Here is a 12,283-nt window from a genome sequence, read left to right on the forward strand (position 1 = left end):
GGAAGTGTATTTTCAGTTGTAAATTAAGTTTTTTCTCCTGCAGAATGATATCGCTTCTACTTTTAGCAAGTTTGGTTTCAATTTTTACTCCTGATTGGTGTTTCAAAGTTTTACTTTTTTTTTTTTCTTTACAAGTTCAGAGACTTCAGATGCTACTTAGCTTATATTAAATGTTCTTTCTCTTGATATTGGGGAGATTTCTTCCACTGACAACAGTTGCATTGTTCTGTTGTCACTATGGAGTAGGGATAGAACATAAGGCAGTTTTGTGCCTCCCACTGCAGAGAGTAGAAGTGTGGGAGAGAGAAAAAAAAAAATCAGCTTTAAGCCCATCCAGACAACTCTTCAGGACCTTTCTGATAACCCCATGCTCTCCTTTGGAACTAAATTTTCTATGAAGAAGTGATAGATAAAAATTTTTTATGGGAGTCTCTATTGGATTCTAGATAATCAATCCTGAAAGGTGAACACAGTGATCTTGTTACAAATAAGCCTGTTGAACTTCGAGGAAAACTCAGTGAGGACTATTTCCTTCTCTTTTGTATCTGGAATGCTGTAATTCCTTTCCAATGAGTTAAACCAGAGGCTTACACTTTTTCCACTCCTGCACTCCAGCTATTTGGTCGCAGAATTGTGTTTTAAAAATGTCTAAACACGTGTCACTACACAATTTGTAATAACGCCACAGAAGCTCACAGTACCGGCAGTCTGTTCTGCAGTCATTGGCGATTCCCCAGTACAAAGCTGTTTGGCACAGCAATCCACACAAGGTGTGGGTCACTAGAGGCAAATGCATTTTCCAAGAAGAAAATCCATGTCAGCCACCTTAGTTGCACTCACACTTGGACTGTTGTTTTCTTCACAGAAACATTTTTATGTGGTGGCTGCTGCTAACAGGCTGAAGAGATTTCAGAGTATGTCTGTCAAGCTCACATAAGCTTGTATGAAGCACCTACTGTTCTTTGAGATGGACATCAAGCCATGGAAGGAGGATCCAGTATCTTCAATAATTTCTACCCCTTTGTTTTATAACATAAGGTTTTGCATCTGTCATCCTCAAATATTATGCGTGTTAGTGCTAAGGTTCCAGAAGGGCCTCAAGGCAGAGGCACTGAAATAATTTCTAAAAGCACAAGATACCTTGTTTGTTTTAACATGTTCTTAGTTGTTTTCCATAGTAATGGAAAAACATTATTGGGGCTGGCTTCTTGCTGAAGGTTTTGATTCTGCAGAGTATTGCTGGTGTGTTTACACCAGAAAACATCTTGTCAGTGCTCTGGTTTCTCACACCAAGCACTGGGATCTCTAGAGACTTTCACAATTGATCTATTTCATCAATTTTAGAGCACTGCCACAACAGTGGCACAATTTTTCCCTCAAGTGTTTGTTACTTAGAACAAAAGACATTGGCTATGTCCTTTTCTTCTATAATTTTTCCAAAAAGATTAATTATTTACCCCAAAGCATGATGATGATTCAGTGCAACTACTCAGAGTAGTTGCAATGGTTTTGGTTTGTTTGTTTTTTTTTTTTATTCTACTCTCTCCTTTAAAAAATAGTCACTGCATAGTTAGGAAATATGAGGAATCCTGGTTTGAAGCAACTGAAGTCAGTTGCTCCATTCCAGCTTTTTCTTACGGTGAGTTGAATTGACTGAACTTTCAGAAGATGATAGGTGAAACTGCCGCAAATAAAAATTGCCTAATGACTGTTGGGTCTATGCAAAAAGATCTCATGTTGTCTAGAAAAAAAGAGATTTTTGTTTTTTATGTATTTAAAATTTGTAAGCGTGTTTCATTGGCTGTAACTGCAGCCCTTAATGTTCTAAGTTTTAGATTGAGGATTTTTTTTTTCTCCTTTCTGACAATTTTAATGAAGTCTGAGAAGTTGGTATGGTGTGATATGCAAAATTGGTTTTATTGCTGCTCAGCATCAGGGAAACAGTGTATTGCCAGACTTTGCCTTTAGCCCAAATTAGAAGGTTGACACCCTTTTTTCACCCACTTTGTTCTTGACTATTAAATGTTTTCTTAACAATACTAACTTATTTTGAAGTTTAAAGTTTTTCCTGATATATAAAGAGTTGGAGCCACTTACTATCTCTCAGCCAAAAGTATACATTATTTATTAAACCTGTGGTTTCCTTTATTCCTGTTCTAGATTCTGCAAAACTCAATGTGAGCTGGTTGGGCTCTTAGGAAAAAAATTAATACTACTAAAACTAGCTCTTTGGCAAAGGAGTCAAACCCTGTAAAGCTCCTTTTAACTTTATGGACGTTCACATCCCTTGAATTAGCAAAAGCGTTGGTTGCTAATAAAAAGGTTTGTAAGACTGGCTTACCCTAGTTACCTTTTCTACTCTAGTGCTTCTCACTTTGCACGGTCCTGAATTCTGGACTTCTGCAGCATTTCCAGAATTGAGACAGAGGATAATTACTAAAATAAAGTGAAATAATCTTGACAATGTATCACCTTCTGTGAAGGCCCACTTTTCCTCATGTTTTCCTTCCACAGTAGTTCTGCACACTAAATGTGATTATATTCATTGGTCTGTATATTTCTGAATAATAATAATAAATTCCATTAAAGTAGAACAAGCCTATTCCTCAGTTTTGGTTTAAACGTCCCCACCAATCAAACCTGAAAGCGTATTTGAGTAGGTCTTGACAAAAGAATGCTAATGTACAAGTTTGGATTCTCTCCCGTTCTGGGGGCCCTGTGTTATGTATTAGATCAGACTTTAAACAGCAGATGTTTTGTCGTGGGTTGACTATCCAATATTTTCTCTGCACATCAGGCATTTGTTTGGAGTCCATTCCCTGACAGTTACTGTTACATTTCAGAACTCTCATCTGGAATGAACTTAGCTCTTGCTAATTAATGTTGGCTTCAAGTTATTTCCTTTTTTTGTGCACTGGGAGGAGGAGAAGTGAAAGGAAAATGGCCAGCAAGTTTTAACATAACAATTACCGTGTGCTTTGTGCTTTTTGTAAGAGTGTAACACATGGATGCTCTCTACTGTCTTGTATATATTTCCTCTCCACTTTCTACAAAGAGAAAGCGCGTCTGGCCAGCAGGATTACCATTTATTTCCCAATAGGAAGAAATCCCTTTAGATTCAGCAGCCACTATGTGCTTCTGAAGTACAATGAAATCCACCTCTGCAGCGTTATGGGACATGGTCCTGTGCATCTTGCTTTACAAAGAGCTAAAACGGTGAACCACAGGTGACGCTGTGAGTCACTGGAGCAGTGTGACACAGAGAACTGGCCCCATATACTGGTATCTAAAGCAGTTAATGATATCAAGTGTTGTAATCCTCATGCCATCAGTATTACCCAGGTAAGTGGGGAGCATGCATGGCAGGGAGGCAGTTGGCAAACCATTAAAATACTGTTAAGAAGCTTGGATGGGGGCAGTGTTTCAAATCTAAATGCTCAGACATGAGATAATTTACCTTGCTTCATATGGACACTTGGGGTTTTCTAGGTTGATTTGAAACAAGGGTTTTTGAAAGTTAACTTCTCTGCACATCCCAGGCAGAAAACATGCAAGAGAAATGTGCAGAAGATTTGGATTGGTTTTATTATAGTTACACCAGCTCTGTACTGCTAAAAGTTGTGATTTTTTTCCTTCATGAAGTACTTAACACAATTTGTAGTTTGAGTAGCTGGGATGGAAGTGTATGACCACAGAAGTTGCATCTAAGAACTACAGGGCAGGGCACTCTCTCCTCTTCACTAAGTTTACGACTGCGAGATGCAAAGCAGCTTTATTACCCGGCCAAGATCCTTGTCCCCTGCATATCTTCCTCCTTAAAGCGCAGACATCTCCTGTATGTCTTTTATTTTGTGCTCTAAGGGTTTTATAAATAACAAGTGCCAAGAACCTGCCGGCATAACACAAAGTTTTTCCTTCCACTATCTTTATTGTTTCTTGGAATATTTGGGCACAAGAGACTTCAGTCACATCCAGGTCATAAAAATAAGTCAAATTCAGTGACTAAACAATATTTCATCAACAGTAAAAAATAAAAATTAAAAAAAAAATTCCATCTTTTAATTGCTCTGCTGGTTTTGCAGTTTATCAAGGCACTGCACACACACATTGTTCACTGAGTACTTTGAGCCAGGAGGACAATGTAACTTATTTACACTTAACACAGCATTAGAATATTGCCCATCTTGCAGCAAGAGAAACGAAGCTATTCTCCCACCTAATGCCATAGCTGCTCAGGTACCAGCCTGGCGAGTAGTCAGACAGGATTCTTGTAAAATCGCCTCAATTCTGGTGTCACTTACTAAAAATAACATTCTTAAATACTTAAACACCAGCTTATCAATAAAATCAGCTAGCTACCAGGCAGCCATCACTCATATACTACTGGAATTCTTGTTAGAGCAAAGCGAGAGTTAAAATTACAAACAAGGAGCAGTGATATTACTAGGCGGCACTACAGAGACAGTACTCCTACTTGTCTCTTGTGCCTTAGCAGCGTTTTCCAGAATTTTCTTTTTCCATTCTTCATAGTCTTGCTTTGTTTCAGTCTTTGACCGTTTACATGGCATCTCCTCATCATCCTCTGATCCTGTGAGAGAAGAAATCCATGACAGGCCATGATGGGCAATATGTTACTGGCAATAACCATGGCAGTGAGCAAATATATGGACACAAGCACAGGGTCTCTCACTGTATTATCTAATCCTGGGGTTTGCTGCCCCCTCACCTGGCTGGAACAGCCACCTCTTCACCTTTGTGTCTGAATGGAAGAGTTGTCCTTAATTCCACTAGGACTACTCAATATAAACACCATTGTCCTTCTGCTAGGTTCTCTTTGTCCTTTCACTAGCCAGTGTTTTGCAGAATGGAGTAAGCTGCTGTGAACTGAGTATTATGGCATTACACAACTAAAATACAGGGCACGAGGAAAGGGAATGAAGCTGCATCGGGGAAGTTCAGATCGGACATTAGGGCAAGGTTCTTCACTGAGAGGGTGGTAGGTCACTGGAACAGGCTTCCCAGAGAAGTGGTCATGGTGCCAAGACTGTCAAGAGTTCAAGGCGCGTCTGGACAATGCTCTTAGTCATACAGTTTAGTTTTAGGTAGTTCTGCAAGGGGCAGGGAGTTAGACTCAATAATACTTATGGGGTCTCTTCCAACTTGAGATATTCTATGATTCTGTAATACAATATCATTAAGCAGCAATAAAGCTCAGGACTGCTCTGGTGAGCTGATTTTAGTTCATAGCTAAATACAACTTACCATCTTCCTCCTCACAGTGCTCCAGGTTGGTGTTCAAGCTTTCAGCTGTCTCTGCAGCCAGTGGAACATCTTCTTCTAAAAAAAATAAGTCGCTTTACTTCTGAATAGCATCTGGGGCCCCAGAGGGTGTTCTTCTACATGCAATTTGACAGCACCGCTACCTTCCAAAAGTATTGTCTCTCAGTCAGAGCAGTTCCCTGGTCCAGACTGATGCTCAAGCTGTACATGCAGAGGTGCCAGCGCACTTCAAGGGTTGCATGGACTGGCTGGCTGCATTTGTAACCACAATGATCCATGTTAATACCCCCAAAACACCCTGTTCCTCTTCTTGATTACTCAGGCAGGATTATCAGTTATTGCTTCCCCTTCTATGTCATTTCCACACTTCCTATTATAGATGTCCACAACAGGTGGGGGGATGTGGGGGGGGGCTGTCCATGTATACAGATGTACATTCTTCCCTGAACTGATACAGAAACTCCCAGCTGCCTTCAGTGGTGGGGTAAGGTTTTGGGTTGGTTTTTTTTTTGTTTTTTTTTTTTTATGGGAAAAAGGGAAGGACCTATGGGAAGGTCCATGGCTAGCGAAGAGTGCAGCAGCTTTTGGTTTGGATTCAGGCACCATGTTCCAGAAAACTTCATGATATGAAGCATGAAGACAGGGTGAAGCAGGGGTTACTGTCAGTGGGAGAGTAAGAATGAAAGCCTTGGAAAGGAAAAAGGAGATAAGTAGGAAGGAGCAGAGATACAAGGACAGGGAGATGTGTGTTGTATTTCAATCTTCCTCTTACACAAAAAGGAGTGGAGAGAGCTGCAGATTCAACAAGGGGCGAGAAAGATTCCTCATGTCTGCCCACTGTATGTGGAGGGATAGTGTCAGGTAATGGCTGAATTACTACTAGAAGAGCAAGGCTTAGACTTGTTCATCCTGCAGTCCATTAACACAGGAAAACACAGTAGTGAGTCAGTCAAAGCAACAGGGGTAGCAAGATGTTTATGTTCATTTGTGTGTCATGTTGCTATATTAACAGGATGCAGAAAGCAAGCAAGGAGGAATTCAAGATAGGTCAGGTAGTATGGGAGAAGCAGGAAATAAATTACAGCAGCAGAGGATGTAAGAAGCAGTGAGCATTTGAGAAGAGAGGAAAATATTTATTTTTGGCTTTGCCACATGCTAAGCTATTGTGACTTCCCCAGAAGCAATTACTGTGACTGGCAACTGGGCTGCAGGAAACATGTCAGAATAAATGGGCAGGTTTGGCTGAAAGGGAACAGCTGGAAGTGATGAAAATGAAATTATTAGTGGAAAAGGATGAGGCACTGTGAGGCCAGGCACTGGGTATACTGTCTTAGAGGGATAAAGCCAAAAAACTTACTGCTGATTTGCTGGCTTATCTTCTCCAGCTGATTGCACAGCCGGTCAAATATTGGTTTTTTCACCCCAGATGTAGCCAGCATTTTAGTTTTGTCCACTTTTAGCTTCAAACACCTACAACAGAATGTTAAGTTATCTCTGTACAAAGCAACACTCCAGTAACTGTCACTCAGGTCAGGTGACAAAACCACAACACTGTATCAACACTGCCTGTGAAAATGAGGAAGGTAGGCCTATCTAATCCCTGTCTCACTCAAGAAACAAAATTGCTTTAAAAAACAGACCCCTACACTAGTCAGTCAATCCAGCACAGAAATTGAGACCCACGGTTAGTTCAAGTTAGATAAGGAAATTCTGTTAGGAAAAGGTCCTTCTCATATTTTTGAGGGAACCAGGCCATAATCCCACTGCTGCAAAAAGCTGAATGGGATACCCCCGTGCCCCAGAGAACATTTCTCAGGAGCTGTGCAACTACACAGCACCTGAATCACTTCATTGTTCCAAGACATAATACTGACAGGGAAGATATTTGCATGCAAGCCACCACAGAGCTGGCTGAGTCAGGTGCTCCTGACATCTATCTTCCAAGCTGATGCAGGCCTAGAGCTACTGGATCCAGCTCCTAACAGTTTTTACTTCCTCAGAACGGCTGCTTCTTGGTGTTCAGAAGTAAGCTAGCAGCCATTCTTGCATATTGAGCAGTATCTCGCCAAAAGCTACTTTTTGCTTTGTACCCAGCTCAAATCTATCCTGACAAGGGAGAAAATTTCCCGCTAGGCTGGTTTTGTTTAGTGGAGGGGGCTGTGGTGGCAGCTTCTGCAAGAAGTTGCTGGAAGTTTCCCCTTTGTTCAGTGGACTTGGCCAGGTCTAGGGCAGACCCGCTGCTGCCCAGGGCTGAGCCAATTGGTGATGGAATGTCCCCGATAACGCCTCTGCGATAACATATTTAAAAAGGGGAAAAATTAAAAAAAATTTTTAAATGAAGAAGCAGAAGCTGGGGCAGAGAGGGAGGAAGTGCAGCCTTGTGGGCCTTGCACCTCTCACCCTCTGGCCTCCCGCCGGGCAGTGACTGGGCCTGAGTTGGCCCAGCCTGGCTGAGAGGACAAGAGATGTGAATGAGATGTGAAGAGACCCTGAGAGGCATCTGCCTGCCTGTTGTGAAGGATTTCTGGTGAGAGGAACAGCTGCAGACACCAAGGGCAGTGCAGGAGGAGGGGGAGCAGTAATGCGGCTCCTGGCCAGGATTCCCCTGCAGCCCGTGGTGAGGCCGGCTGTGCCCCTGCAGCCCGGGGAGGCCACGGAGGAGCAGAGATCCCCCTGCAGCCCGGGGAGGCCACGGAGGAGCAGAGATCCCCCTGCAGCCCGGCGAGGACCCCACGCCGGGGCAGGCGGATGCCTGAAGGAGGCTGTGGCCCGTGGAGGGCCCGCTGGGGCAGCTGTTCTGGAGGGACTGCACCCCGTGGAAGAGATGACCCACGCCGGAGCAGTTTCACGGAGGACTGTGGCCCATGGGAGGGACCCCACGCTGGAGCAGGGGAGGAATGTGAGGAGTTCTTCCCCTGAGGAGGAAGGAGTGGCAGAAAATGACATGTGATGAACTGACCATAACCTCCGTTCCCTCTTCCTCCTGTAGCGGCTGGGGAGGTGCGGGAAGGAGGTAGAGATAATTTGAAATGAAGTTAAGCCTGGGAAGAAGGAGGAATGTGGAGAAGTTGTTTTTGTTCTGTCTCATTATCCTGCTTTGGTTTTATTAATAATAATAAATAAATAGTTTTCCCTGAGTCAAGTCTGTTTTGCCTGTAATGGTAACTTGAATGATCTCTCCCTGTCCTTATCTCAAACCTCAAGCCTTGTTGTTATATTATCTCTCCTCCATTCCCTCAGAGGGTCAAGGGAGTGAAAGAGAGACTGTGTAGCTTGGTCCCAAGTGGGGCTAAACTATGACATCTGCTAAATCTGAAAACCTTACAAGCAATTATGTTACGCTGGTGAGGTGGAGAGGAAGGAGGGTGAAGTGCAAAACACTCACAGTTGTTCTTCACTCCCCTCAGCATCCACTTACACAGCAGGGAAGACAGATTTCATTTATTTTAGGATAAGTAACTCAAGATCCTTTTCTGCATATTTGACATAATATTTCTGCTTTCTCCTGAAGGCAAATGCACTATAGGTTGGAGACTTCACTGTAAGGAAAGGCCTGGTTTGCTACAGCTGTCTCCAGTTCCAGGAGTAAGGCAGCAGAATGCACTAAGCAAGACCCTTCAGACTATTCAGACATGCTGAATTAATCAGCTGCTTGCGCTGTGTCTGTTCAGTGTCTCACTAGGCATTTAAGCCCATAAAAGATCCCCCAAGCTATACTCACCTGCATGCAGTGAATAGTGCAGCTGTTATAAAAAGTGGTTTTGAGAAATCAAGGTCCATTTGCTGTGCTTCAGAGAGGCTGGATTCATACCTAAAGAACAATAAGAGATAATTGTATAGTGCATTTGCCTCAAATGAAGCTGTTGAAATGAATTTATCACATGGTACTCAGTAGTTAAACAGGTCTGCTGTTGGATCACTTGGTCCTTTGCAACCCAGTCAAGCAGAAACACCTGCTACTGGCTGATAAGAGCAAAAGAGGCTAGGAAAGAAGGAAATTAGGACCACCTCCTCTTTTTTAATTAAAGGTTTTTTAAATTAGGGATTACGCAGCCTTTGTTCACTGACCTGTAACTCAGAATATTCTAAATCATTTAAACATGTGCCATCAAGGTGACAGCACTCCAAAACGGAACTCTTCATTGATTTCTCTTATTAAAGTGGATGTTACAGAGTGCAAAATTTTATTTAAATCTGTTCAATCTCCACTGACGTGTTTTACCTATTGTTTTTTATAGGTAGAGTACTGTGCACCGTAAGAGATCTGCTTCTCCAGAAGAGAGGATTTGTTTCTACTAAGCATTACTTCTAAACAGTGACATGATCAGTTAAATGGAAGACAGTCTGATGCTATGGACAAATACATGGACTGAGAATCCTATATTTTTAATACTATTCCCACTTGAAGAACTGGGACTCAGACAACGACTTACTGAGATTCATAGACTAAGTCTTTCTAATATGTGTTCTAAAAAGTGGCCTAGATAAATGGCTTGGAGTGTCAGTGGGAAGAACTCGCCTCACCACTCCAGTCAGTGGGTGATACCTGGCCCTTCAAACCATCAAGCTCTTTACAGATCTAACAAGCAAAGAATCTTACTACTCATTATCAGTGTGCTCATGAGAGCTTCCTCACCTCTGTAGTATTTTTGAAGCTGTGCTCACTGCCTCTGTGCAGCAGAATTGTACAGCCAAGTCTCGCATTCCCAGTCTGGAGTTCATCTCTAGCAAACACTCCAAAGACTTAATGGAGCTCTGGTAGGTCGTCTTGTTCAAACCAGAGAGCTTAACAAAATAGCTCTTTCAAGAAAACAAAGACAAACCCCAAGAATTAGCAAGATTCCTTCCTGACATCTTATTCAGGCAACCAAAATGCATTAGGGAGAAACTACATAACACCATAAAATTCCTATATTAAACAAATTTGTGCAATAAATGATGTAAGTTTTGACTGCAGTCAAGGTGGTTAAAAACAAAGGTAACCAAGACCTAGGCAACTTGAAGAATCATAGAATGGTTTGGGTGGGAAGGGACCTTCAAACGTCATCCAGTCCAACCCCCCTGCAAGGAGCAGGGACATCTCCAACCAGATCAGGTTGCTCAGAGCCCCAGCCAACCTGGCCTTGAACGTTTCCTGGGATGGGGCATCCACCACCTCCCTGGGCAACCTGGGACAGTGCTCCACCACCCTCAGCGTGAAAAATGTCTTCCTTATGTCCAGTCTGAATCTGCCTCCTTCTATTTTAAAACCAGTACCCCTCATCCTGTCACACCAGGCCCTGCTGAACAGCCTCTCCCCATCTTTCCTGCAGCCCCCTTTAGGCACTGGGAGGCCGCTCTAATGTCTCCCCGGAGCCTCCTCTTCTCCAGGCTGAACAGCCCCAGCTCTCTCAGCCTGGCCTCACAGGAGAGGTGCTCCAGCCCTCTGGTCATTTTCATTGCTCTCCTCTGGACCTGCTCCAGCAGGTCCTTGTCAAGCAATACTCTCATGCTGCTCCTCATGGGCTGAGGTCCAATTAAATTCTCCTCTGTCTGTGAATGGACAACCACAAACATCTTGTACCAGACATTATTTTGGCACCTCTGTAAGACTTACATGTCAGGTGTGCAGATGGAGGTTTATAGAGAGAAATTCCATGGAGCCACTGCTCCCCTCCCACAGTAAAAAGGACCTTAAAGGTCTTAAATTTAAAATCCTTGCTGGTAGTTTATTTATTACTAAAAGACCTGAAATTATAACAGAGCAAGCTCAACTTGGGAAGTGATTACAACATTGATCTCAAATTTGCCCTCTTTCAAACTCCAAGTAGTGAAAGTTCTAACTCTGTGTTCAGCAGCACACTGAGTCTAGGGTTATGTCAGTTACTACTGTCCCTTGCCTCCTCCCAATGTACACTACACAGAACAGTTATTTTAAGGGACTTATGGAGAATGCACCAGCCAGCCAAGTCATATGCTGTATCTTACTTTGTCAACCGGTTGTTTCATGAAACTAGCTGCTAGGTCCAGGCATATCACAGCACTGCTTGTTGCTGTCATTTGAGCCATTAATCCTGCACATTTCACCTGGGACAGCCGCAGATACTCTTCAGCTTTTCTGCAAAACACCCAGCATACAAAGCCCTCGTTAGCAAACGCATAGTTACAGGGCAGTAAGAACGGCAGGACAGGAACAGATCCAAGGTCTACCTAGGCCAGCACCCCGACCCAGCAGCGGCTTAGGGAGACAGGTGCTGAACAGGACAGCTAACACAAGATAGTACCGCCCTTTTGCTAATAATTTGTGACAGGAGCTTTGCATTCCACCGCCTGAAATGGCTCTTTCATTAACCGCATATACCTTAGCGTCTGCGACTTTTTTCACGTGGTGCAGAACCAAAGGAAACCGACGGCAGGCCGGCCCCGCAAGGAGGGGAGGCAGGCCTGGCGCCGGCAGTGCCCCCAGGGAGCAGCCTCGGCCGCTCCGGCGGCACCGCGCAGTCGGGAGGCTGGAAGGGAGCGGGCCGGGCCCCCACCGCACGGCTGGACCCGCTTCTGCGGACAGGAATAACGCTCCTAAGAGCCGGGGGCAGCCGGCCGGAACTGGCGTGCAGAAACCGCAGCCGCCTCCACAGCGCGAGGGGCCGGCACCGACCGCCAGCGGCTACGCGCTCCCGCCCCGCCACAACGGCCCCCAGAGGAAGACACAGCTCCCGCGGCTCCACCGCAGCCGGGCCGCCGGATGGGGGGGCCGCCGGATGGGGGGGGCCGCCTGCCCGCGGTACCTGATGGCGGCGGGCTCGGCGAGGCCCAGCCGGCCCGCGAGGCGCCGCACTGCCCCGCGCTCCATCCCGCCGCTGCTCCCGCGCGCTCTCCCCGCGCCGCTCCTCAGCGGACTGGCCGGCCCCGTCGCCAATCACCGCCCTCTGCGCCAATCGGCCTGCAGCGGACCGCTTCCTCGAAAGGCGCCAATGGGAAGGCGGCGGGGCGGAGCAGCGCAGCTACAGTCACAGTCACAGTCACA

The 12,283-nt window shown here is 44.8% G+C and overlaps 2 protein-coding genes and 1 long non-coding RNA gene across 9 annotated transcripts in view; 2 read left to right on the forward strand and 1 right to left on the reverse strand.

Annotated features, from left to right (window-relative positions):
* Positions 1-2,337, forward strand: part of MYLK3 (myosin light chain kinase 3) — a 41,181-nt gene extending 38,844 nt beyond the window's left edge. For all 5 annotated transcript variants that reach the window (XM_086758100.1, XM_086758097.1, XM_086758095.1 and 2 more), the window contains one exon: positions 866-2,337. In XM_086758100.1, the coding sequence (XP_086614226.1) occupies positions 866-937 (72 nt within the window). In that variant the 3' untranslated portion in view covers positions 938-2,337. The remainder of the gene's footprint in view (positions 1-865) is intronic.
* On the reverse strand, positions 1,844-12,120 carry ORC6 (origin recognition complex subunit 6). Of its 3 annotated transcripts, none has more exons than XM_086758103.1 (7): positions 12,045-12,120; positions 11,248-11,377; positions 9,917-10,080; positions 9,002-9,091; positions 6,638-6,750; positions 5,263-5,334; positions 1,844-4,588 (listed from the first exon to the last, which is right to left on the reverse strand). In XM_086758103.1, exons 1-7 carry the CDS (start codon positions 12,107-12,109, stop codon positions 4,419-4,421), a joined length of 804 nt encoding a protein of 267 aa, XP_086614229.1. In that variant the 5' UTR covers positions 12,110-12,120; the 3' UTR covers positions 1,844-4,418. The 3 variants fall into 3 exon arrangements, with proteins under 3 accessions (XP_086614229.1, XP_086614228.1, XP_086614230.1); XM_086758102.1 differs by having other exon boundaries at positions 5,263-5,337; XM_086758104.1 differs by lacking the exon at positions 12,045-12,120 and adding an exon at positions 11,621-11,789 and having other exon boundaries at positions 5,263-5,337.
* LOC147599160 (uncharacterized) overlaps positions 8,096-12,283 on the forward strand; it is a 48,354-nt gene continuing 44,166 nt past the window's right edge. Inside the window, exon 1 of the long non-coding RNA XR_015260011.1 lies at positions 8,096-8,179. This is a non-coding gene — a long non-coding RNA (uncharacterized LOC147599160). The remainder of the gene's footprint in view (positions 8,180-12,283) is intronic.

The sequence above is a fragment of the Chlamydotis macqueenii genome, chromosome 13, assembly GCF_036417535.1.
Source record: "Chlamydotis macqueenii isolate bChlMac1 chromosome 13, bChlMac1.mat, whole genome shotgun sequence".
NCBI lineage: Eukaryota > Metazoa > Chordata > Aves > Otidiformes > Otididae > Chlamydotis > Chlamydotis macqueenii.

What these genes read in the sequence shown, in the direction of transcription:
- ORC6 (XM_086758102.1), bottom strand. Translation starts at nt 12,109, where the DNA reads ATGGAGCGCGGGGCAGTGCGGCGCCTCGCGGGCCGGCTGGGCCTCGCC. An exon ending in GCTTCAAAAATACTACAGAG is followed by an intron (nt 9,092 to 9,916) that starts GTGAGGAAGCTC and finishes ATTGTTCTTTAG; the next exon opens with GTATGAATCCAGCCTCTCTG. An exon ending in GATAAGCCAGCAAATCAGCA is followed by an intron (nt 5,338 to 6,637) that starts GTAAGTTTTTTG and finishes TATTTTTTTTAG; the next exon opens with AAGAAGATGTTCCACTGGCT.